At 37.7% G+C, this 23,062-nt stretch overlaps 1 protein-coding gene across 1 annotated transcript in view; it reads left to right on the top strand.

The window, feature by feature from the left end:
* The window catches only part of c5 (complement component 5), a 109,809-nt gene extending 87,211 nt beyond the window's left edge, over window positions 1-22,598 (top strand). Inside the window, exons 36-41 of the mRNA XM_073052670.1 lie at window positions 1,252-1,357; window positions 9,316-9,402; window positions 10,152-10,241; window positions 15,520-15,603; window positions 19,993-20,128; window positions 22,045-22,598. Coding sequence (XP_072908771.1) covers window positions 1,252-1,357; window positions 9,316-9,402; window positions 10,152-10,241; window positions 15,520-15,603; window positions 19,993-20,128; window positions 22,045-22,183 — 642 coding nt within the window. The 3' untranslated portion in view covers window positions 22,184-22,598. The remainder of the gene's footprint in view (window positions 1-1,251; window positions 1,358-9,315; window positions 9,403-10,151; window positions 10,242-15,519; window positions 15,604-19,992; window positions 20,129-22,044) is intronic.
* Window positions 22,599-23,062: the final 464 nt, after the last annotated feature.

Genomic DNA, 23,062 nt, shown 5'->3' with positions numbered 1-23,062 from the left:
TCTGTTAGAAGATAGAACATAGTACAGCACAAGAACAAACCATTCCGCCTACAATGTTGTGCCAAACTAATTAAATTAATAAATTAATTAAATAAATCCCTTTTGTCTGTACACGTCCATATCTCGCTGTTCACTGCATGTTCATATGCCTATCTTCGAGCCTCTTAAATTGTATTATATCTGTCTCTCTACCTCTATGTCTGACAGTACATTCCAGGTACCTATGATTCTTTGTGTTTAAAAAAACTTGCTTCATACATCTTTGAATCTTTTCCCCTCTCACCCTAACTACATCATTTGTTATGTGCCATGTCATATAGACATGGGCAATCATGGTCAATCTGACCATGATTGTTCTTGGCCAATTTTTCAACAGAAGTGGTTTGCCATTGCCTTCTTCTGGGCAGTGTCTTTACAAGGCGAATGACCCCTGCCATTATCAATACTCTTCAGAGATTGTCTGCCTGGCTTTAGTGGTTGCATAACCAGGACTTGTGATATGCATCAGTTGTTCATACGACCATCCACCACCTGCACCAATGGCTTCACGTGACCCTGATCAGGGAAAAGTGGGTGCTACGCCTTACACAAAGGTGAACTGCAGGCTAGCAGAGGGAAGGAGCACCTTACTCCTCCTTTGATTGAGACATATCTCCACCCCACCACCTAGCTACATGCCCTCAAATGTAAAACATTTCTATCCTGGGAAAACAATACTGGCTGTCTGATATGCTTCTCATAATTTGATAAACCTCTATCAGATCTCCCCTCAGACTTCAGGACTCCAAAGAAAATGATTCCAGTTTATCCACCCTCTCCTTATAGCATATGCCCTCTAATCCAGTTAGCAACTTGGTAAAGCTCTTCTGTACTTTCTCTAAAACTTTCATATCCTTCCTGTGATGGGAAAACCAGAACTGAATACAATGCATCAGATACTGTCAAACCAGAGTTTTATACAGCTGAAACATAACTTATGGGCTTTTGAACTAATTGCCTCAACTAATAAAGGCAAGCATGGCACATGCCTTCTTTATCACTCTATTAACTTGTGCAACCACTTTCAAGGAGCTATGAACATGGACCTCAAGACCCCTTGTTCATCAATACTGTTAAATGTCTTGCTAAAAGAAAAACTTTAATTTATATTATACCTTTCAGGACAACAAAATGTCCCAAAGAATTTTCCTTACACTGAGTCCAGAAAAAAAAGTCTTAAATTTTCAATTGTTTTCTTTCTTTTACTTTTAGATTCCATCAGAATACTTCCTCTGTGTTGCATTCCGTGTCTTTCAAATTATTGAAGTTGGAATGGTAACCCCATCTCCTTTTACAGTTTACAACTATCATTTACCAGGTAATATTATCCTCTGATGTGCCAAATGCAGTCAATATCAGACAATTATTTTTAAATCCAGTATACTCCATAAATGACTATAAAGTGGGCAAAATGATTGAATTCATACTGCAATTTGAGAAGGAGAAGCATAAGTCAGATGTATCAGAATCACAATGGAATAAAGGGAATTTCAGAAGCATGAGAGAGGACCTTGCCCAGGTGGATTGGAGGAGGATACTGACAGGGATGATGGCAGAGCAGAGATGGCTGAAGTTTCTGGGAATAGTTCACAAGGTGCAGGATGGGTATGTCCCACAGAAAAAGCAGGATTCAAATGGTAGTGGTAGGCAACTGTGGCTGACAAGGGAAGTTAAGGATGGCATAAAAGCGGAGTCAAGGGCATATACTATAACTATAACTATATGTAACTATGTGGTTTTGTGTAGGTCTTGTAGCTTTAGTTTTGTCTGATGGGTTTGTAGTTCCTTTCCGGGGAATGTGCTAAGACGGTAGCACAATATCGATACGCAGCAGCCTCTCCGGACTCTGGATTGGGTATTACCAAACGTTATGTGTTTTTTCTTGTGTGTTCTGTTTTGTGCTTTTTCGTGATATAATTCCAGAGAACGTTGTCTCATTTTTTAACTGCATTGTATTTGTGGTTTATAAATGACAATAAACTGAATCTGAATCTGATAAGATAGCAAAAGTGAGTGGGAAGTTGGATGATTGGGAACTTTTAAAATCCAACAAAAGGCAACTAAAAAACCTGTAAGAAGGGAAAATAAATATAACAGCAGACTAGTAAATAAAACACAGCAGGATATCAATTCTTTTCAGTTACATAGAGTAAAAGGGAGGTGAGAGTTGATATTGGACCACTGGAAGATGATGCTGGTGAGGTAGTAATGGGGGACAAAGAAATGGCAGATTAACTTAATGGGTACTTTGCCTCTGTCTTCACTGTGGAAGACCACTAGCAGTGTCCCAAAGGTCCGAGAGTGTCAGGGAGCAGGAGTGAGTGCCATTGCTATTACAAAGGAAAAAGTGCTAGGCAAATTCAAAGGTCTTAAGGTGGATAAATCACCTGGACCAGATGGACTACATCCCAGAGTCCTGAGAGAGGCTGCTGAAGAGAAAACGAATGTATTTGTCATGAGCTTTCAATAATCACTTGAATCTGGTATGGTCCCGGAGGACTGGAAAATTACAAATGTCACTCCACTCTTTAAGAAGGGAGGAAGGCAAAAGAAAGGAAATTATAGGCCAGTTAGTCTAATCTCAGTGGTTGGGAAAGTTGGAGTCTATTATTTAGGATGAGGTTTTGGGGTACTTGGAGACTAATGATAAAATAAGTGGAAGTCAGCATGGTTTCTGTCAAGGGAAATCTTGCCTGACAAATCTAATAGAGTTCTTTGAGGAAGTAACAAGCAGGCTGGACAAAGGAAAGGGAGTGGATGTTATTTACTTGTATTTTTAGAAGGCATTTGATAAGGTGCCTCATATGAGGCTGCTTAACAAGATAAAATACTATGGTGTTACAAGAAAGATACTGGCATGGATAGTGAATAGTTGACAGGCAAGAGGTAGTGACTGGGAATAAAGAAGGCTTTTTCTGTTTGGCTGCAGTGATTAATGGTGTTCCTCAGGGGTCAGTATTGAGATTGCTACTTTTCACATTGTTTGTCAGTGATTGAGATTATGGAATTGATTTCTTTGTGATAAAATTTGCAGATGATATGAAGATGGGTGGAGGGGTAGGTAGTGCAGAGAAAACAATGTGATTGCAGCAGGACTTAAGCTTTGCAGGAATGGACAAAAGAGCGGTAGATGGAATACAGCATTAAGAAATGTATGATAATGCATTTTGATAAAAGGATTAATAGTGCAAACTATTATCTAAATGGGGAGAAAATTCAAACATCAAAGGTGCAAGGGGAGTTGGAAGTCCTCATGCAAGACTCCCAGAAGTTTAATTTACAGGTTGAGTCTGTGGTAAAGAAGGCAAATGCGATGTTGGCATTTCTTTCAAGGGAAATAGAATATAAAATCAAAGAGATAATGCTGAGGCTTTATAGGACACTAGTCAGGCCTCACTTGGAGTATGGTCAGCAGATTTGGGCTCCGTTTCTCAGAAAGGATGCATTGATATTGGAGAGAGTCCTGAGGAGGTTCACAAGGATGATTCTGGGAAGGAAGTGGTTAACATATGAGGAGCATTTGGCAACTTTGAGCCTGTACTCAGTGGAATTTAGAAGAATGTGGGAGGATCTCATTGAAACCTACTGTCTGTTGAAAGGACTAGGGAGGGTGGATGTGGACAGGATATTTCCTGTGGTAGAGGTATCCAGAACTAGAGGGGACAGCCTCAAAACTGAGGGGCAACTTTTAGAACAGAGGTAAGGAGGGATTTGTTTTACCAGAGAGTAGTGAATCTGTGGTATGCTATGCCACAGACTGCGGAGGAGGCTAAGTCCGTGGGTATATTGAAAGTTTCCTGATTGGTCAGGGCATTATAGGATACAGTAAGAAGGCAGATGTATGGGGGTGAGTGGGATTCAGGATCTGCCATGATGGAATGGTGGAGCAGACTCGATCAGCTGAATGGCCTAATTCTGCTCCTATATCTTATGGTCAAAATTATTTAGAAAGGTGAAGAGGTCCTGATTCACAGATCTATTTCTTATTTCACATTTTGTGTGAAATAAAAGTATGTTTTCCTTACTTTTTTTTGGGAGGGCCAAAAGAGTTGCTTATTCACACTGGCTTTACATATTTCATATATCTTTCCAAATAACTACTGAAGTTCTGCTCTTAAAGTAGATTTCAAGAACCTGTTATTGTTTCTACTTGTATTTCCCTTACACTTATAAGATAACATTCAAATCCAGAGTCAGTTGTACAGCCATAGCTATTCTTGTCAGCACCATGGAGAATACATTAATGTGAATCTCTTACACCTTTTTGGGAAAAGATGGGCACAATGTATAAATGCTGGGCAAATCAGGATGTACTTGGGACAGAAACACATTTTATTTCTGTCGAAGCTGCAATTTACAAGGAAAGATTCAGAATATGGTTTAATATCACTGGCATATGTCGTGAAATGTGTTGTTTTGTGTCAGCAGTACATTGCAATACATAATAATAGTAAATAAATTACAATAAGAAATACATATCTTATAAGTAAATTTGAAAAGTAGTTTAAAAAGAATGCAAATTGAGATAGTGTATATGGCTTCATTGTCCATTCAGAAATCTGATAGTGGAGGGTAAGAAGACTGTGTGTCTTCAGGCTGCTCTACCTCTTTCTTGATGGTATTAATGAGAAGAGGGCATGTTCTGGGTGATGGGAGTCCTAAATGATGGATGCCACCTTTTTGAGGCATCGCCTTTTAAAAATGCCCTTATTGCTTGGGAGCCTAATCCCCATGATGGAGCTGTCTGAGTTTACAATTTTCTGCAGCTTTTACTGATCCTGTGCAGTTGCCGTCCATACCAGATGGAGAATGCTCTCCACAGTACGTCTATAGAAGTTTGCAAGGGTTTTCAGTGTCATACCAAGCCTCCTCAAACTCTTAATGCCTCTGTCATGCCTTCTTTATAATTGCATCAATATGTTGGGCCCAGGATAGATCTTCAGATGTTGTCACCTAGGAACTTGAAACTGCTCATCCTTTCCACTGCTGATCCCTTGATGAGGAATGGTGTGTGTTTCCTTGTCCTCCCCTTCCTGAAGTCCACAACCAATTCCTTGGCCTTACTGAGGTTGAATGCAAGGTGGTTGTTATGATATCACTCAACCAACTGACCTATCTCACTCCTGTACATCATCCTTGTCACCATCTGAAATTTTACCAACAATAGTTCTGTCATTGGCAAATTTATAGATGGCATTTGAGCTGTGTCTAGCCATACAGCTGTAAGTGTAGAGAGAGTAGAGCAGTGGGTTAAACACACATCCTTGAGGTGCAACGGTGTTCACTGTTGGCAGAGAGCAATATTATTTCCAATCTGCATTGACTGTGGTCTCCCGATGAGGAAGTCAAGGATCCAGTTGCAGAGGGAGATACAGAGGTGGTGGTTTTGGAGCTTATTGATTATTACTGAGGGTTTGATAGTGTTGAACTCTGAGCTGTAGTCAATAAACGGCAGCCTGTAGACACTGCTAATGTCCAGGTGATCCAAAGCCAGGTGGAGTGCCAGTGAGATTGCATCTGCAGTAGACCTATTGTGATGATTAGCAAATTGCAGTGGGTCCAGGTCCTTGCTTAGACAGGAGTTGATTCTGACCATGACCAACTTCTAAAAGCACTCCATCATAGTAGATGTGAGTGCAAATGGTTGACAGTCATTGAGGCAGCTCATCCTGCTCTTCTTGAGCACCGGTATGATTGTTGCCCTTTTGAAACAGGTGGGAACCTCCAACTGTAAGATAATGTGTGGAGCCTACTCCATTCTGCAAGAACATTGGTAAAATTATTAATATCTGTGTAATCAAACAATTATATGCCATTTATCAACTTTTAGCATTGTTGTTAAGAACTAACGTTTTAATAGGATTTTAAAGAATATTGCATGTCTGGAAGATTAAAGACTGGGAAGACATGATTTGATATCTGCTATGACATGAACCAATTTTCAAAGGAGGAATTTATCTGTTGTATTCCCTTTCATGTTTTCTACCAGTGCAACTCACTCTACAGTGACTGAAGACTGGCTGACATTTTCTTTCTTTTTAAATCTTTTTATTAGTTTTCAAACAAGCATAAGAAGAAAAACATCGAGTACAGAGAGCTTGAGAGTACATAATTGATAGGCTAGAATACAAATACGAACAATTAATAATCTTCATATAATAGCCTCCCAAACTCATAGTATGTTACAAAAAATGGAGAAATGAGAAAAACCCAAAAAAAAACAAAAAAAAAACTAACCTAACCAACATGGGCTATCGTATTATATCAAGTATACACAGTAGTGTCAATAACTCCGCACCTCTATCCAAATAATTAAAGATGATAAGAAAAAGGTTTGGGAAAGGTCACTTTAACTCTCATGAAAATGTTGGATAAATGGTCTCCAGGTTTCTTCAAATTTGACCAAGGGGTCAAAAATAACACTTATAATTTTTTCTAAACTCAAACAAGAAATAGTTTGGAAAACCATTGAAAGGTAGTTGGAGGATTAATTTATTTCCAGTTCAATAGGATAGATCTTCTAGCCATTACTGTGACAAGTGCAATCATCCGCCAGGCTGAGGAGGATAAACGACTGTTATCCACCATTGGTAAGCCAAAAATTGCAGTAATAGGATGAGGTTGCAATTTGATATTCAAAACTGTTGAAATCATGCCAAAAATATCTTTCCAGTAATTTTGCAAACAAGGGCAAGACCAAAACATGTGAGTCAATGAGGCAACTTCAGAGTGACATCTGTCACAGATTGGATTAACATGAGGATAAAATCGAGCAAGTTTGTCCTTGGACATATGAGCCCTATGTACAACCTTGAATTGTATTAGGGCATGTTTGACACAAATAGAAGAGGAGTTAACTAACTGTAAAATTTTCTCTCTCTGCTCTGTAGGTAAAAGACAATGAAGTTCTTTTTCCCATTCCTTCTTAATTTTATCTGACATCCCTGGTTGTATTTTCATGATCATATTATAAATGACGGCTACTAAACCCTTCTGACAAGGATTCAAAGCTATAATTTTTTCCGTAATATCAATTGAGCATAAATTTGGAAAGGACTGTAACATATTATTCAAAAAATTCCTAATTTGTAAGTATCTAAAAAAAAATCGGTTTTAGGCAAATTATATTTATTGGACAACTGTTCAAAGGACATAAAGCTATTATCTAAAAATAAATCACGAAAACATGTTATACCTCTCGTTTACCATAGTACAAAGGCTTGATCCATAAAAGAGGGCTGAAAAAAAAGTTAGATATAATAGGGCTTGATAAGATGAACTTATTCAAGCCAACAAATTTATGAAATTGAAACCATATTCGTAATGTATATTTAACTATAGGGTTAGTTATTTGCTTATTCAGTTTAGATAAAACAAAGGGAAGCGAAGATCCTAAAACAGAAAACAATGAAAAGTCTTGTACAGATTTACACTCCAAATTTACCTATTGTGGGCTTTCAAATGTCACTGATTACTGTGTCCAAAATATCAAATATCAGATATTAACTGCCCAATAGTAAAATCTTAGGTTTGGCAAAGCCAAACCACCTTCCTTCTTAGGCTTCTGTAAGTATTTTTTTTACTTAATCTAGGATTTTTATTCTGCCACACATACAAGGATATTTTGGAATCAATAATATCAAAAAAAAAGATTTAGGAATAAAAATTGGTAGTGCTTGAAATAAATATAAAAAATTTAGGTAAAACTATCATCTTAATAGCATTGATTCAATCAACCAATGACAAAGATAATGGGGACCATCTAGTAACAAGTTGCTTGATTTGGTCAATTAAAGGTAAAAAGTTAACTTTAAATAAATCCTTATGTTTCTTGGTGATTTTAATACCCAAATAAGTAAAGTTATCTGTAACAACTTTAAATGGTAGATGCTTATAGATTGGAATTTGCATATTTAATGGGAATAATTCACTCTTATTAAAATTCAGTTTATAGTCAGAAAAGCTACTAAACTGAGCAAGCAAAGATAAAATAACAGGAATAGATCTCTCAGGATCAGAAATGTATAGTAACAAATCATCAGCATATAATGATAGCTTATATGTCCCTTCCCCGCGGGTAATACCAAAAATATTAGGTGAGTCACAAATAGCAATAGCTAAGGGTTCCAAAGCAATATCAAATAGTAGAGGACTTAAAGGACAGCCTTACCTTGTGCCACAAAACAGCTGAAAAAAGGGAGATCTTTAATTATTGGTAAGAACTGAAGCCAAAGGCTTATAATATATTAATTTAATCCATGATATAAATGTTGGGCTGAAATTAAAATTCTGCAATGTATTAAATAAATATGGCCATTCAACTCTGTCAAATGCTTTTTCAGCATCTAAGGAAATGACACATTCTGGGATTTTAGATGAAGGAGTGTAGGCTATATTAATTAATTTTCTAATGTTAAAAGATGAATAACGATTTTTAATAAATCCGGTCTGGACCTCAGAATTAATTTGAGGTAATATATTTTCCAATCTAGCGGCCAAAATTTTGGTAAAAATCCTGGAATCCATATTCAGCAAAGATATAGGCCGATATGACGCACATTCAACAGGGTCTTTATCTTTTTTAAGAATTAAAGAAATGGAGGCGTCATAAAAAGATTGTAGTAGTTTACCACAATCCTTAAAAATTTTACATAACCAAGGAGAAAGTATAGAGGAAAAAAATTTAAAGAATTCCGCAGTATAACCATCCAGACCAGGGGCTTTACCTGAATTCATTTTAAAAAAAGCCTCTTTTATTTTGGTTTCCATAATAGGTACATTTAATGATACATAATCCTCGGCTGTTAATTTCAGGGTATTCAGTTTCATTTTTTTAATAGTCACAATGAAATTGTGAGTTTCAGATGAATGTCACATGGATAACTTTGCAGAACATTTCTGAGATTATCCCTGATTTTAACAAATGAGAGAGAAGCATGATTTAACTAAGATATGTACTTCAATTTTCAGACAGCCAGACAGGTTTTCAGGAAAATCAGCAGCCCTGAATGTTATCATTATATGGTATTGTTTCTGTGATCCAAACCCAAAATGTGAAATTAATTTACTCATTAATCTCAGAGCTCCATTTTTCACTTATCCTTGACTTCTTTTAACTCTAGTTTTGGTGACCAAGTGGCTTGAAAGAGAATGGTATATATTTAATGACCTGTCAAAATGAAATTAAATCATTAATGCAAAATCTCATTTCAGTCAAACGAGGATTATTTGGAATTGATGTATTACATAAAAATCCCGTTTATTTTTTTTCTGCAGATAAAAGGTGCACTATCTTTTACAACACAGTAGGAGATAATAAGCTTTTAAAACTGTGCAGAGGAGATGAGTGCAAATGTATGAAAGGTAAAACAAATTTTTTTGTTGACTTTAGGGTTTCTGTTAATGAGTATTATATAGGAAATGTTAGCAACTGATAGAATATAGTGATATTGCTATGACATGTAAATACAAATAAATTGACATTTATATTTCTTATGAATACAATTTAATAGTTTTACTGGTTGGGTTGAGTTGTTCTCTGATCTTGGCAATTCATTTGCAAATGTTTCATCACCATATGAGGAGACATCATCAATGCACTGTAATTTTGTGATGTGTCCTCTGAATGCTTGGCCTTTATATACTTATCAATCAGCTGATTGATCATCATTACAGAAACTCAATTCTGATGTAGGAAGATGTCATCACATGTTGGTTGAGTGGCAAACTCCATGCATTGTGGCATGGAATTTTGCTCACATTGGCTCATAAATAGAATCGAGGTCTACTTGTCCATTTACAAAATTGTTTGCAGAAAACTATGCTTGGAATTTGCCACTGATGATGAATTAACAGTGCACTGATGATGTCTTCTCATATGATGAAATGTTCATAAATGAATTGCCAAGATCGGAGAACAACTCAACCCAACCATCAACCACCCGTGCTACACATTTTTCAAATTATTGCTAATAGTTGTAATGCTATAAACAACTGTAATCATTGATATAAACTAGAAAGATGTATGTTACCTACCATAGATAGCTATACTTATTTAGTGTGTGTTTTGAGTTACCTCTCAAGTTTAAAAAAAAGTTTCTTCTGTTGTTTAGCGGAGTGCAGTGAAATGCAGCCACCAATAGATACAACCCTTACTGGACATAAAAGATATGAAGCTGTGTGCAGTAAAAAGCCGGTTTATGGTGAGTATTTTATAATCTTGGAGTTTGCTATTTACTTCTACTTTCTGAAACAAATTCACTACTGAGCATAATTAATATATTACAAAACTACACTGCACTAACCCCAAAGCTATCCTAGTCAACAGATCACTTTACTAGGTGATCAAGTGATCACCACTTCAACAAAATGTTTTTTTTCCTTTCCTTGAGATACCAGAGGTCACAAATTCCGACAATTCTTCAATTCTAGTTGTCCTTCTCTGTTCTCAGGGCTTGGTGAGGTGGCACAGTGACATACATTTAATGCTACTACCTTTCAACTCAAATGATCCTGATTGTATGGAGTTTGCATGTTCTCCTTGTGTCTACATAAGGTTCCCTTAGCAACACACACAAAATGCTGGAGGAACTCAGCAGGCTATTGTGGAAGGAAACTGGAGTACCCAGGGTTCCCTCACTATTACACTGAACAATTTCTCCTTCAACAGCACTAATTTTCTCCAATTCAAACCTGTAGCTGTAGAAATCACAACAGCCCAGCTACATCTGTCCTTTCATTGCCTGTTTCAGTCCTACTCAGGGCATTCCTGCAAATCTTGCTCTATTGCATCAACAAATATATTGATGCTGATTAAAACTCAAAAAAATTATGAAAATCAAAAAGGGAATCAGTCAACATATCTGGACTGTGCCCCTTCATCAGAACTGGGAAATAAAGAGAGGCAAGTAGGATTTCAGTAGAAGGTGGGAGGGATGATTAGAACAAAGGTGTTTTTTGTGATAGGATGATTTGAAATGGCAGTTATTAGCACATCAGATTATTGAACTTATATAACATCACAACAGTATGTATAGAGGAAATCCTGAAGGGATCATCCAACGAAGTCATATGGATAGAATTTAAGAATAAGGTAGAGGCAATTACTTTGCTGGATTTATACAATAGGCCTCCCAATAATCAGCTGAAAGTACAGGAATATATAGGTAAACAAATCACAGAAAGGTGTAAAAACTAAAGGGTTGTAGTAGTGGTAGATTTTAACTTTCCCATAAATGACTGAGTCTATCTTAGTGCAAAAGGCTCAGGCGAGCCGGAATTTGTTTATTGCATCCAAAAAGTGTTTTTGAGACAAGATATAGATCATCCTGTCACTGAAGGAGCTCCACTTCATCCTATCTTTGGATGTGAAATAGGGCAAGTGTCAATTGTGGGACAGTTACAGTGACATATTCCTGTAGGTTTCAAGTAATAAATGAAAGGGAAAAGGGTTGTCTTCAATTTAAGATCCAAAATTCAGAGAAGACATCTAGCACAAATCAGGATTTGGCACAGTTTTAAGGTGCTTGGAAGTAGATACAGAGGAGATGCCAGAGGTAAGTTTTTTACACAGAGAGTGGTGATTGCTTGGAATGGGCTGCCGGTGGTGGAGGCAGAAACAATAGGGTCTTTTAGAGACACTTGGATAGGTACAAGGAGCTTAGAAAAGTAGAGGACTATAGGTAACCCTAGGTAATTTCTGAAGTAAGTACATGTTCAGCACAGCATTGTGGGCTGAAGGGCTGGTATTGTGCTGTAGGTTTTCTATGTTTCTATGTTCTATGTGTAGATTGGGAGGGGATGCTGCAGGTAAAACAACATCTGATAGGTGGGACATTTTTTTAATGTTAGTTAACAAGGGTCCAGGGCTGACATGATTCTGTAAGAGTGAAAGGCAAGATTAGAGGACTTTGGATGACAAAGTTCATTGGAGATTTGATCAGAGGAAAAAAAAGAGGCATTTGACAGATATAGGCAATGACAATCAAGCGACTTCCTTGAGGAATACCAAGGGTGTAGGAGGGTATTTAGTAAAGGAATTTGCAGGGTAAACAGAAATCAGGAAATATCCTTCACAGACAAGAGAAAATTTGCAGATGCTGGAAATCAAAGTAATACACACAAAATGCTGGAGGAACTCAGCAGGACAGGCAGCATTTATGGACAAGAGTAAAGAGTTGATGTATCAGGTTGATACCTTATCTTTACAGATGTCACGTACCCCGTAACCGGGTTAAAGAACCAGCAGAAATGGAAAACACATTGGAGTCTGGTATTGCTATAAACTAATAGTGTTTATTAGTAAACTACGCAATACGGTACTATAAATGCAAATATATCAAACAGGTTAGCAATGATATATATATATATATACACACACACACACATAAGTGTGGAAATAGGAACAAAACTAGGCTCTTTCAAACCTAGGGGTGAATGAATAGAGTCTTACGATGATGAAGAGAGTTCAGTTCAGTTCAGTTCCAGGTAGTTAGTTGAGTAACGTTGGAGAGAGAGAGAGAGAGAGAGAGAGAGAGGGAGGTGAGAGGTGATGCTGTCGATCTTCCCGTTGTCTTCTGAAGTCCTGTTGTGGTTACCGACTATGACCATAACACGTACAACTGTTCTTCAGTGGTGGAATTATCACCCAGGCAAGGATGGACACACAGATAATTCCCCACTGGTCGCACCTTTTCACACTGTGAGCCACTGATTGATTTCCCCGAATCAATCTTCCAAAAACCCACCTTCATGTGAGTGCAACAAGGCTCGTTCAGTGTCTGAAACTGCGTGTGTCTGTGTAACAATGGACCTGGTTTTTATCTCCACATGTTGGACACCAGCTGTCCATCAACCTGCTACGCCCCACTCTCTCTGTAAGAACTTGCAAGCAAGCAGTGTCCTTGTAGAAATGTAAACAAACTGCCAAGAAACCGTAACATCAACCTTTCGAGCATTCTTTGCCTCTCTCTCTTAATAACAGCTCAAACAGCGTCCAAAAGCCAGTCTCATTCTCCCGACATTTTAAAGTAATAGTCCACAGAAAATATGAACCCTAGGGGTACATAATACAGATGAGATAAGGAGAAACTTAAATCAGGAGCAAGATAGTAGCTAGAGAAAGGGTGGGAATCTTAGGGACCAAAGGCATAAATCTATAGGTAGAGCAAAAGGTGAGGATGAGGTCCTGAATGTATATTTCTCATGTTTTCACCATGGAGAAGAATGTAGTGGACAGTGAGTTCAGGGAAGAATATATTGATAGTCTGGAGCATGCCAATATTAAGAAAGTAGAAGTGTTAAATGTCTTGGAATGCGTAAGAGTGGATAAATTCCCAGAGTTAGATTAAATCTAACCCAGGGTGCTATGAGAAGTAAGAGAGTACTAGAGCCTTGATGGAAAGTTTCTCAACTTTATTTCACAAATGAGGTACTGTGGTGAACTACATATACCTGTCTGGACACCCCCCCCCCCCCCCCCCCCGCTGACTGCTCCTGTGGCTCCTCCCACTGACCATGTCTCCTCCCACAGACCCCGGTATAAAGGCGATTGGAGCCTGAGCGCTGGCCTCAGTCTCCAGGATGTAGTATGGTGGTCAATTGCTGCTTGTTCTTTCTTCCAGCCAATAAAAACCTATATCTCGCCTCACGTCTTGGAGAGTTATTGATGGTGCATCAGGTACTGGAAAACTGGATGATAGCTAACATTGTTCCTTTATTTATGTGGTGGCATATGTCTGGTTGCTGCAGGCCAGTGAGTTTTAGGTCAATGGTAAGGAAATTAGTTGAGAAAATTCTAAGAGATGGATTTTATGAAAAGCAAGGGCTGATGGAGAAAGGGATGGTTAAAACAAAGATGTTATTTTGTGATAGGATGATTTTTGTGATAGAGATGGTCAACATTCTGTCTTATAATTTGATGGAGATTTTTGAAGACATAAGAGAGATTAATGAAACCAGGTCGGAGCTGTTGTCTATATGGACTTAAGTAAGGCCTTTGAAAAGCCACCACATTTTAGGCCTTTCCAGAAGTTTAAGATACATTAAAATCAAGGTGATTTAGCTAATTGGATTCAAAATTGATTTGGTTATAGAAAGTGAGCATGGTGGTGCAAGGATGCTTTTTGATGAGAGATCTGTAACTAGTGGAGTACCTCAAGGATTGGTGCTGAGTTTTTATTAAAACCCTGGATGTGAATGCAGGATGTATATTGGTAAATTTGTGCATGGCATGAAAATTGATGGTCTGGATAGCAAGGAATGATATCTAAGGCTACAAGAGGATATAGATCACTTGGAAGGTTGGGCAAAAAAACTGGCAGATGGAATTTAATCCCAACAAATGCGAGGAGATACATTATGGAACATCAAATGAGGATAGGATATATACACCAAATAGCAAAGCATTAAGGAATATTGATAAACAGAAAAACCTAGGGATCCCATAGTTCCCTGAAAACAGCAACATGGCAATAGAATGGTGGAGAAGGTGAAGGCATATTGCATGCTTGTCTTCATAGGCAGGGGGAGCGTATAAAATATAAAAGTTGGGACATTATTTTCAGCTTTTCATAACTCTGGATAGGCCGTACTTGGAGTACTGTGTGCAGCTCTGGTTGCCACACTACAGGAAGTTTGTAATCGTGGTGGAAACACTGCAGGGGAGGTTCTCCAAAGTGTTGGGAAGAGATTGGAAAGGCTTGATTTGTTTTGGCCTGGAGTGAAAGAGGTTGAGGGGTGACTTGACAGAAGTATATAAGATTGAGAGGCATAGATAGGCATAAATAGCCAAAACCTTTTTTTCCTCTTGGTAGTGGTACTAAAAGCAACAGGGCATGGGTTAAGGTGAGAGGAAAGATTTTTAAAGTGGATCTGCAAGGTCATTTATTTTTTCATAGAGTGGTTGATGTCTGGAACATGGATTCAAACAAAATTACTATGTTCTAAAAGGCATTTAGACAAGCACTTAAACAGGCAAGATATAGATAGATGCAACTTTATTGTAGACAAATGGATTAGTGTAGATGAGCAGAAAGGTTGACATGAACAGGTTAAGCCGAAGAACCCGTTTGTTAGCTGTACAACCCTACGACACATTTAATATCTTGGCAGTCATGACCATCGACATTGGAACTGACAAGGTGCAAAGCAGTGCTCTTCCTTTCTTCCAGTTTTCCCATAAGAATACTGTTCCAAGACTTGGAACAGCACTCTCATTGGAATACAATTCTAAGGCCTTTCTTTCCAGTAGTAGCTTTGAGCTGAAATATGCTGGTACTTGCTTTAGTAACACTAGTAGTCAGCCATTCCCATGAAAGCTAGACCCAGGCTTCAGCAGACTTGAAGTCCAGGATGAACTGAATAACAAGTGCTGGCAGAGCAGTTCTGCCCATCTAAGCAAACCCTTATGATGCACATACATGTCCAGGCTCCATCTTTTTGTTATCTCTAGAATTTTAACTTTTTAAAAATTTTATACAGCCTACAGGGTGCAAATTTTGTCTTCTGAGGAGCAGATTAATTTCATCAAGTACAACGCCACTATTCAGGAAATATATATGACAGGTTTGTTCTAATTTGAATAATATTGCACTGAATTCTTTAGCTGTACTGTACTCCATAACAAGAAACAACATGTTTTTTTTAATGGATCAGTTAGCTTATTTACTTGTTGTATAATCATATCTACCAGTCACTGGCAGATACAATGGACTTGAGTTGATGACTAATCCAAAAATAAATATTAAATAAAGAAAAGTAAAATGATGCTGAAGCTGGAAATATGAAATAAAAACAGAGAATGTTGTAAATACTCTACCAGTTAAGCAGCAACTCTGGAATGCCAAAAAAAAAAGCCAATGTCTCAAGTTGTTGAAACTTCTTCAGAGCCAGGAAATACAGAAAACATGTTTGTGAAGACAGCAGAACAGAAAAAAGAGTCTCGAAATAATTCCTTCAGTATATTAAAATGGGGAGGGGGAAATCTGTAATGGTGTTAGAAGCTCATTGAAAGTGGCATGAAATGATGACCTGTTGGATAAGAACTTATTTCTTCCTATCTCGAATCCATGCCTCCTCCCTAGTTAAGAAACTTCAAGATACAATGTGACACCTCTGATGTCCTATGAGACAGTTTCCTGAACCTAACAACGGACATGCAATCTCTCTGTACCTTCATCTCACACTGGAATGGAATGGGGACTGCCCATTGCTCCCTCAAACAGAGTCCAAACCAGTTCCTATTCATCTATACATCATTCACCTAGCTGAATTCATTCTTGCATTTGGTAACTTCTCCTTCAACTCTGCAGATTTTCTCCAGGTCAAAGATGTAACAATGAAAACAGGCATGACTCTTTTTATAGGATGTATGGAAAAGTTAATGTTTCAGTCCTACTCAACCAGTTGTTTCAGGCAGATGGGGCTCATCAGCCATGGTTAGCAGCTTATCTAGGAGAAGGAAAACTCTGATCTTAAACCTCCACTGCCTCCACTTCTGTGAAAGGCTTCAGGAGTAAATCCTGAGGAAAAATCCAGTGCTGTTAGTACCTAAGGCAGTCCTAAGTTTAGTTCAGTGCTGACTGGCAACTCCTGCAATGCTGCTGGTGCTGGACTTTATTAGTCTCTGCTGTTCTTTTAGATTCATCAGCTGCGTGGAAAGCATGGACAACAGCTTGCTCACCATATCAAACTGCCCTGGCTTGCGTATCATATACACAGCTGGGTTGCAAAATGTATGGTTGATCCCAACCAACAGAGGGCCTCAAGCCCTCTCCCTCTCTATTTTTCAATCTGCTATACTGGTGACAATATTATTGCTGCTTCCTGGATGCATAAAAAATTGTAAGTTCATTTACTTCCACTGATAATTTCCACCTTAAACAGATTCTGGAAATCCAGAGTAATACACACAAGATGCTGGAGGAACTCAGCAGATCAGGTAGCATCTATAGAGAGGAATAAACAATTGATGTTTCAGACCTTTATCAGGACTGGAAAGGAAGGGGAGAGCAACAAGAATTAATTTCCTCCTTGCTCTCACTTTTGCATGGTCCATCTCTGATATTTCCCTCCCCTGTCTGAATGGCTCTGCCTCCCTCTCAAGCAGGTGAGTAACAAACATGCATTACAAACTCACAGTTATAATGACCGTACTTCCTCCCATCCTGTCTCCTGTAAGAACACCATTCCATTCTCCCCATTAACCTGCTCTGGCATACTCACTTCCTTGATGAGAATCTCTGAGATTTCCTCCAACTTAAACCAAATTTTCCATCCACAATTGTTGATAGGACCCTTGACCAAATCTTATTTATTCCCCATACTTCTTATTTCCCCTCTCTTAAACAGTGCAAGCACAGAGTTTGTTCAGAAGTTGCTGTAGAATATACATATATAAGTAATATTAACTCAGTTTTTTTTTCTCTCCACTGTCACTGCCTGACCTGTTTTACATTTCTGACAGCCCTGACCTGAATTTCACAACTTCTACAAGGCTTCTTGTTTGTTTTTCCTCCCTCTATCCTCATTAATCTATGAACCAAATGGCTTCATTAGAAGAATGAGAGGGGATCTTATAGAAACATACAAAATTTTGAAAGGGATAGATAAGATAGAAGTAGGAAAGTTGTTTCCATTGCATGATGAGACTAGAACTGGGGGACATTGCCTCAAGATTCAGGGGAGAAGATTTAGGACGGAGATGAGGAGAAACTGTTTTTCCCAGAGACTGGTGGATCTGTGGAGTTCTCTGCCCAGGGAAGTAGTTGAGGCTTCCTCACCAAATATATTTAAGAAACAGATAGGTTTTTACGTAGTAAGGGAATTAAGGGTTATGGGGAAAAGGCAGGTAGATGGAGCTGAGTTTACGGACAGATCAGCCATGATCTTATTGAATGGCGGGGCAGGCTCAATGGGCCAGATGGCCTTCTCCTGCTCCTATTTCTTATGTTCTTATTTTCACCATGAAAACCTGTCCTTTGCTATTTAAAATTTTATCTCTTTCCTAGTCTTTGATCTAAAACCTTAACCATTTCACTTTCCACAGATGCTGCCTGATCTGATGGGTCTCTCCATTATTCCAGAATCAGAATCGGGTTTATTATCACTGGCATGTGATGTGAAATTTGTTAATTTAGCAGCAGCAGTTCAATGCAATACATAATCTAGCAGAGAAACACAACAATAATAAATAAACAAGTAAAATCAATTATGTATATTGAACAGATTTTTTAAAATCTTGCAAAATCAGAAATATTGTATTCATAAAATAAAGTGAGGTAGTGTCCAAAGATTCAATGTCCACTTAGGAATCAGGTGGCAGAGGGGAAGAAGCTATTCCTGAATTGCTGAGTGTGTGCCTTCAGGCTTCTGCACTTTCTACCTGACGGTAACAGTGAGAAAAGGGCATGCCCTGGGTGCTGGAAGTCCTTAATAATGGACACTGCCTTTCTGAAACATTGCTCCCTAAAGATGTCCTGGGTACTTGGTAGGCTAGTACCCAAGATGGAGCTGACTAGATTTACAACCTTCTGCAGTTTCTTTTGGTCCTGTGCAGTAGCCCCTCCATACCAGACAATGATGCAGCCTGTCAGAATGCTCTTCATGGTAAACTACAGAGATTCTTCAGTGTATTTGTTGACATGCCAAATCTCTTCAAACTCCTAATAAGGTATAGCCACTGTCTTGCCTTCATTATAACAACATTGATATGTTTGGGCCAGGTTAGATTCTCAGAGATCTTGACACCCAGGGACTTGAAGTTGCTCACTCTCTCCACTTCTGATCCCTCTATGAGGATCGGTATGTGTTCCTTCGTCTTACCCCTCCTGAAGTCCACAATCAGCTCTTTCGTCTTACTGGCATTGAGTGCCAGGTTGTCGCTGTGGCACCACTCCACTAGTTGGCATATCTCACTCCTGTACACCCTCTCATCACTACCTGAGATTCTATCAACAATGGTTGTATCGTCAACAAATTTATAGATGGTATTTCAGCTATGCCTAGCCACACAGTCATGTGTATATAGAGAGTAGAACAGTGGGCTAAGCACACACCCCTGATCGTCAGTGAGGAGGATATGTTATCACCAACCCGCACATATTGCGGTCTTCCGATTAGGAAGTTGAGGATCCAATTGCAGAGGGAGGTACAGAGGCCCAGGTTCTGCAACCTCCCAATCAGGATTGTGGGAATGATGGTATTCAATGCTGAGCTATAGTTGATGAACAGCATCCTGATATAGGTGTTTGTGTTGTCCAGACTTTCCGTGTGGAAAGCCATTGAGATTGCATCTGCCATTGACCTGTTGTGGCAATAGGCAAATTGCAATGGGTCCAGGTCCTAGCTGAGGCAGGAGTTCAGTCCAGTCATGACCAACCACTCAAAGCATTTCATCACTATCGATGTGAGTGCTATCGGGCAATAGTCCACATTATTCTTCTTAGGCACTGGTATAATTGTTGCCTCTTTGAAGCAAGTGGGAACTTCCACCCATTGCAGTGAGAGGTTGAAAATTTCCTTGAATACTCCCGCTAGTTGGCTGGCACAGGTTTTCAGAGCCTTACCAGATACTCCATTGGGACCTTCTGCCTTGCAAGGGTCCACTCTCTTTAAAGACTGCCTAACATCAGCCTCTGAGATGGAAATCACAGGGTCATCAGGTGCAGAAATACAGAAAAATATTTTCTATTTTTATTTCAGATTTTCAGCATCTGCAGTTTTTGATTTTCATTATTTGTCTAAGTCTCCACAGGTGCTGCCCAACTGGCTGAGTATTTAGTATTCTGTCCTTAAGTTACATAAACATGTAAAAGGAAAGTGTGCATTTTGTAATCATTGTGACAGCAATAGTTTGCATTAAATAAAATGTATTTAAACTTTATTAACTTATTCTAAATAATAAAACTTCTTCTCTAAAATGTCTCACTAAATTGATGTGCACTTTTATTATAGCTGAACCAGTTCAACAAAACTCATTAATAACTCTAATCAAAAAAGACACTTGCCTTGGTGTTACCTTAACACAAAGACAAACGTATTTGATTGTGGGGAAAACAAGCCTAAAATTTAGTTCATCAAGAAGATTTATGTAAGTATTTGATTATCATTTCCTGAGGTATACAACGTTCTCCTCTCTGATCTTAGTAGGGCTCTCTTAAATGAGACATTTTTCAAATTGTATCGTATAGCTACAGTATATTTTATCCTTCAGACATACATTTGAAACAAAAATCTACAATTATTTGTTTTTACCAAATTCTGATTGTAATGATTCCATTCAAGATAAGTACTGATATTTAAAATAAACTAAAAATCTGAGATCACTTTACCAATATTTTGGTCTAATAATTGAGAATCATTTTTGTGTAGAATGATGCAGTAAAGCTTTAGTCACAATCGGATAGTTTTAACTATACTATTTGATTTTTATCAACATATCAATGGTTTGAATTAATTAATAGAAAAGGACTTTTATATAAATAATGTGGAATAATAAATTGAACTTTTGTTGGCCTGAAATTAGCATATTTTATTATTCCTATTTTGAATGCTTTCTTTATTCATTTGCTAATGTTGATCACAGTCAATGACAGCATTTTTTAATGTCAATTCCTAATTCGTTTTGAATGGAATGTTTCAAAGGAAATTATGAATAGATTTAGGCCATTTCAGTGGGAAGTTAAGAGTGAACCATATTAAATTCAGGACAGTAGATTTCTTTCCCCAATGGATATTAGCAAATCATTTGCATTTTAATGACAGTTTCCTCATTCTATGGTTAACTTTATTCCCCTTAGTAATAATGATCAGGGAGGCACAGAGAGAATTTGTAATTATTGACAAGTTATTGTCTCAGTGGAAGAACACGTGAACTTACACAATCAAATACCAGTGTGCACACCTATTAAGTTTTTCTAACCTTTTATGAATAATAAAAAAAGTAATACCAGTAAAATGGAGTCTCTGCTGTCCATGTGTTCCTCATAGTTCTATTCCAAAACTCCACGTAACACGTCCATGGGGCACTCCTCATCCACGATAGTTGGTCTCGGGTAGCTGAAGAGTTATGGCTACCTTGTGTCTGAAAACCTCTGCTTTTGTACTTATTTCTTAGCAGTTCAAATGTTACCTTTCAGTGTAATTGACTATGGGTCATTTGACTAACATTTAACACCTTATTGGCACTGGTCCAAGTCAGCATCCATTTATTGCCCTACTTTCCACAAGGGACAATGAGTAATTTATGGCTCTTTGTTTAAAAACAGTTACAAAACCAGCAACCATTTTGAATCAGTCAGGGTAGACATAGACCCAACAGTCACAAACCAGCATGTTATATCTAACCAAAGAGCACCTCACAAATTACTTTTATTTGGAAATTATCTCTAATCCAGCCTACTTTAAAACTCTGATGAAGCCAAGCAACTTCATTTCACAAAATGGAGGACAGAGCCATTCCTTTGACCTCTGGCAAGAACATAGATAATTGGTCTGTCAGCTTCCACTGTTCATGACCCATTCAAGTTTGGCATTTCCTTCCATATTTTAATTCTGTCATGGCCAACATCTTTAAAGGTGCATTAAAAAGTAGTATTTCAATGTCTAGCAGCCATAGAGGGAGTTGAACTCAAGATCATTGCCCTAACTTTTGAATTGCTGAACCATAACTTATAATGGTTCCATTCTCTAAAGCAAAAGACCCTATTAATATAATCTCATTGTTCCATTAGCTCATATGAAGATGATTAAAGTTATGCTAAAGCCTCAAATTATTATCATATATGTTAGAACCTCACACTTTGGGTAAATGAACAAAAAGAATGCTTTTTACTGGGTTATTGTAAATTAATTGGGGAATAAAGAACAGAGTGACCAGTGGCAGACCTAAGCTATATTTGCCCTTTTGATGACCGGCAAGAAGGTGTACCAACATCATGGTGAATGGTGTCACAGATGATATGTCCTCATTGATGTGCTTTATAACTTTTTTGTTATTTATATTAGATATGAATTTCCCTTGGACTCATCCAGTTGGATTGAAATGTGGCCTTCTGCAAATGAATGCTCAGAAAATGGATGTGAAAAATTCCTCCAGCAAATGTCAGATTTTTCATTTCAACTCTTAATTGATGGATGTTCATAGAAGATGAACTGGACCACATTTGAATCTTAAAATTCTTCTTTTTGTTCCTTCAGTCATAGTAGTTTACTGATTTTCTTTTGAACATGGTAGAAGTTTATAATAATAATGTTTCACATCTTTTGGATACAGTAAAATAAAATACTTGCTAAATTTTATTGAGCCATTTTCAAGCCACAGTTTGATCAAAATAGATTTTTACAAAAATAAACATCTTTATTTGTATTCATAATGTAAACATGAATATCTTTATCAGCCTCTTCTTGTGACTGACCTTGAAAATTATCTTAGAAGTTAAAATGTGAATGTTTATGGTGTCTGTTTGAGTGTTAAATGACTAAAATTTGTGTGTTTATTACATCGAAATGTATTTAATCCCTCATTCACTATTATTTCCAATTAAATATGAATGATTAAATGTTGTCTTTTTTATTTTATTCCATATAAAACGGTTTTTCTCTAGAATGCATTTGTTTGCCATTGGTTTAATTTGTCAATAAAAACAATGACAATTGTTTTATTTCTTAGTGCTTCAGCTTGAGTGAAAAATGAGGGAAACAAATTGCTTTTGTTGAGTCATTGATCATATGCCTCTTCCCACCTTCTAAATTTATATCCAATTGTTTTTGGCCAGTCATAGGACTCTTATGATTCTCTAGTTTCCTTAAAGTTACCTGATTTCTCAATAACCATACTCTTAAATATGTGTGCAGGGTGAAACAGAGATAATGGTCCAGGTCAATAACCCTTTATCAGATTACCTGAAATGACAGCTCTCTCTCTCAAAACCGATGCTACCTGACCTGTTCATTGTTTTCACATTTTGCATTTTTGCTTCTCATTACTTTTCTGAATTACTTTTCAATATTATATAACCCCCCC

The sequence above is a fragment of the Hemitrygon akajei genome, chromosome 7 (genome assembly GCF_048418815.1).
Source record: "Hemitrygon akajei chromosome 7, sHemAka1.3, whole genome shotgun sequence".
Taxonomy (NCBI): Eukaryota; Metazoa; Chordata; class Chondrichthyes; order Myliobatiformes; family Dasyatidae; genus Hemitrygon; species Hemitrygon akajei.
The sequence above is the reverse complement of the archived record's forward strand: the minus strand, read 5'-3'. Positions and strand labels throughout refer to the sequence as shown.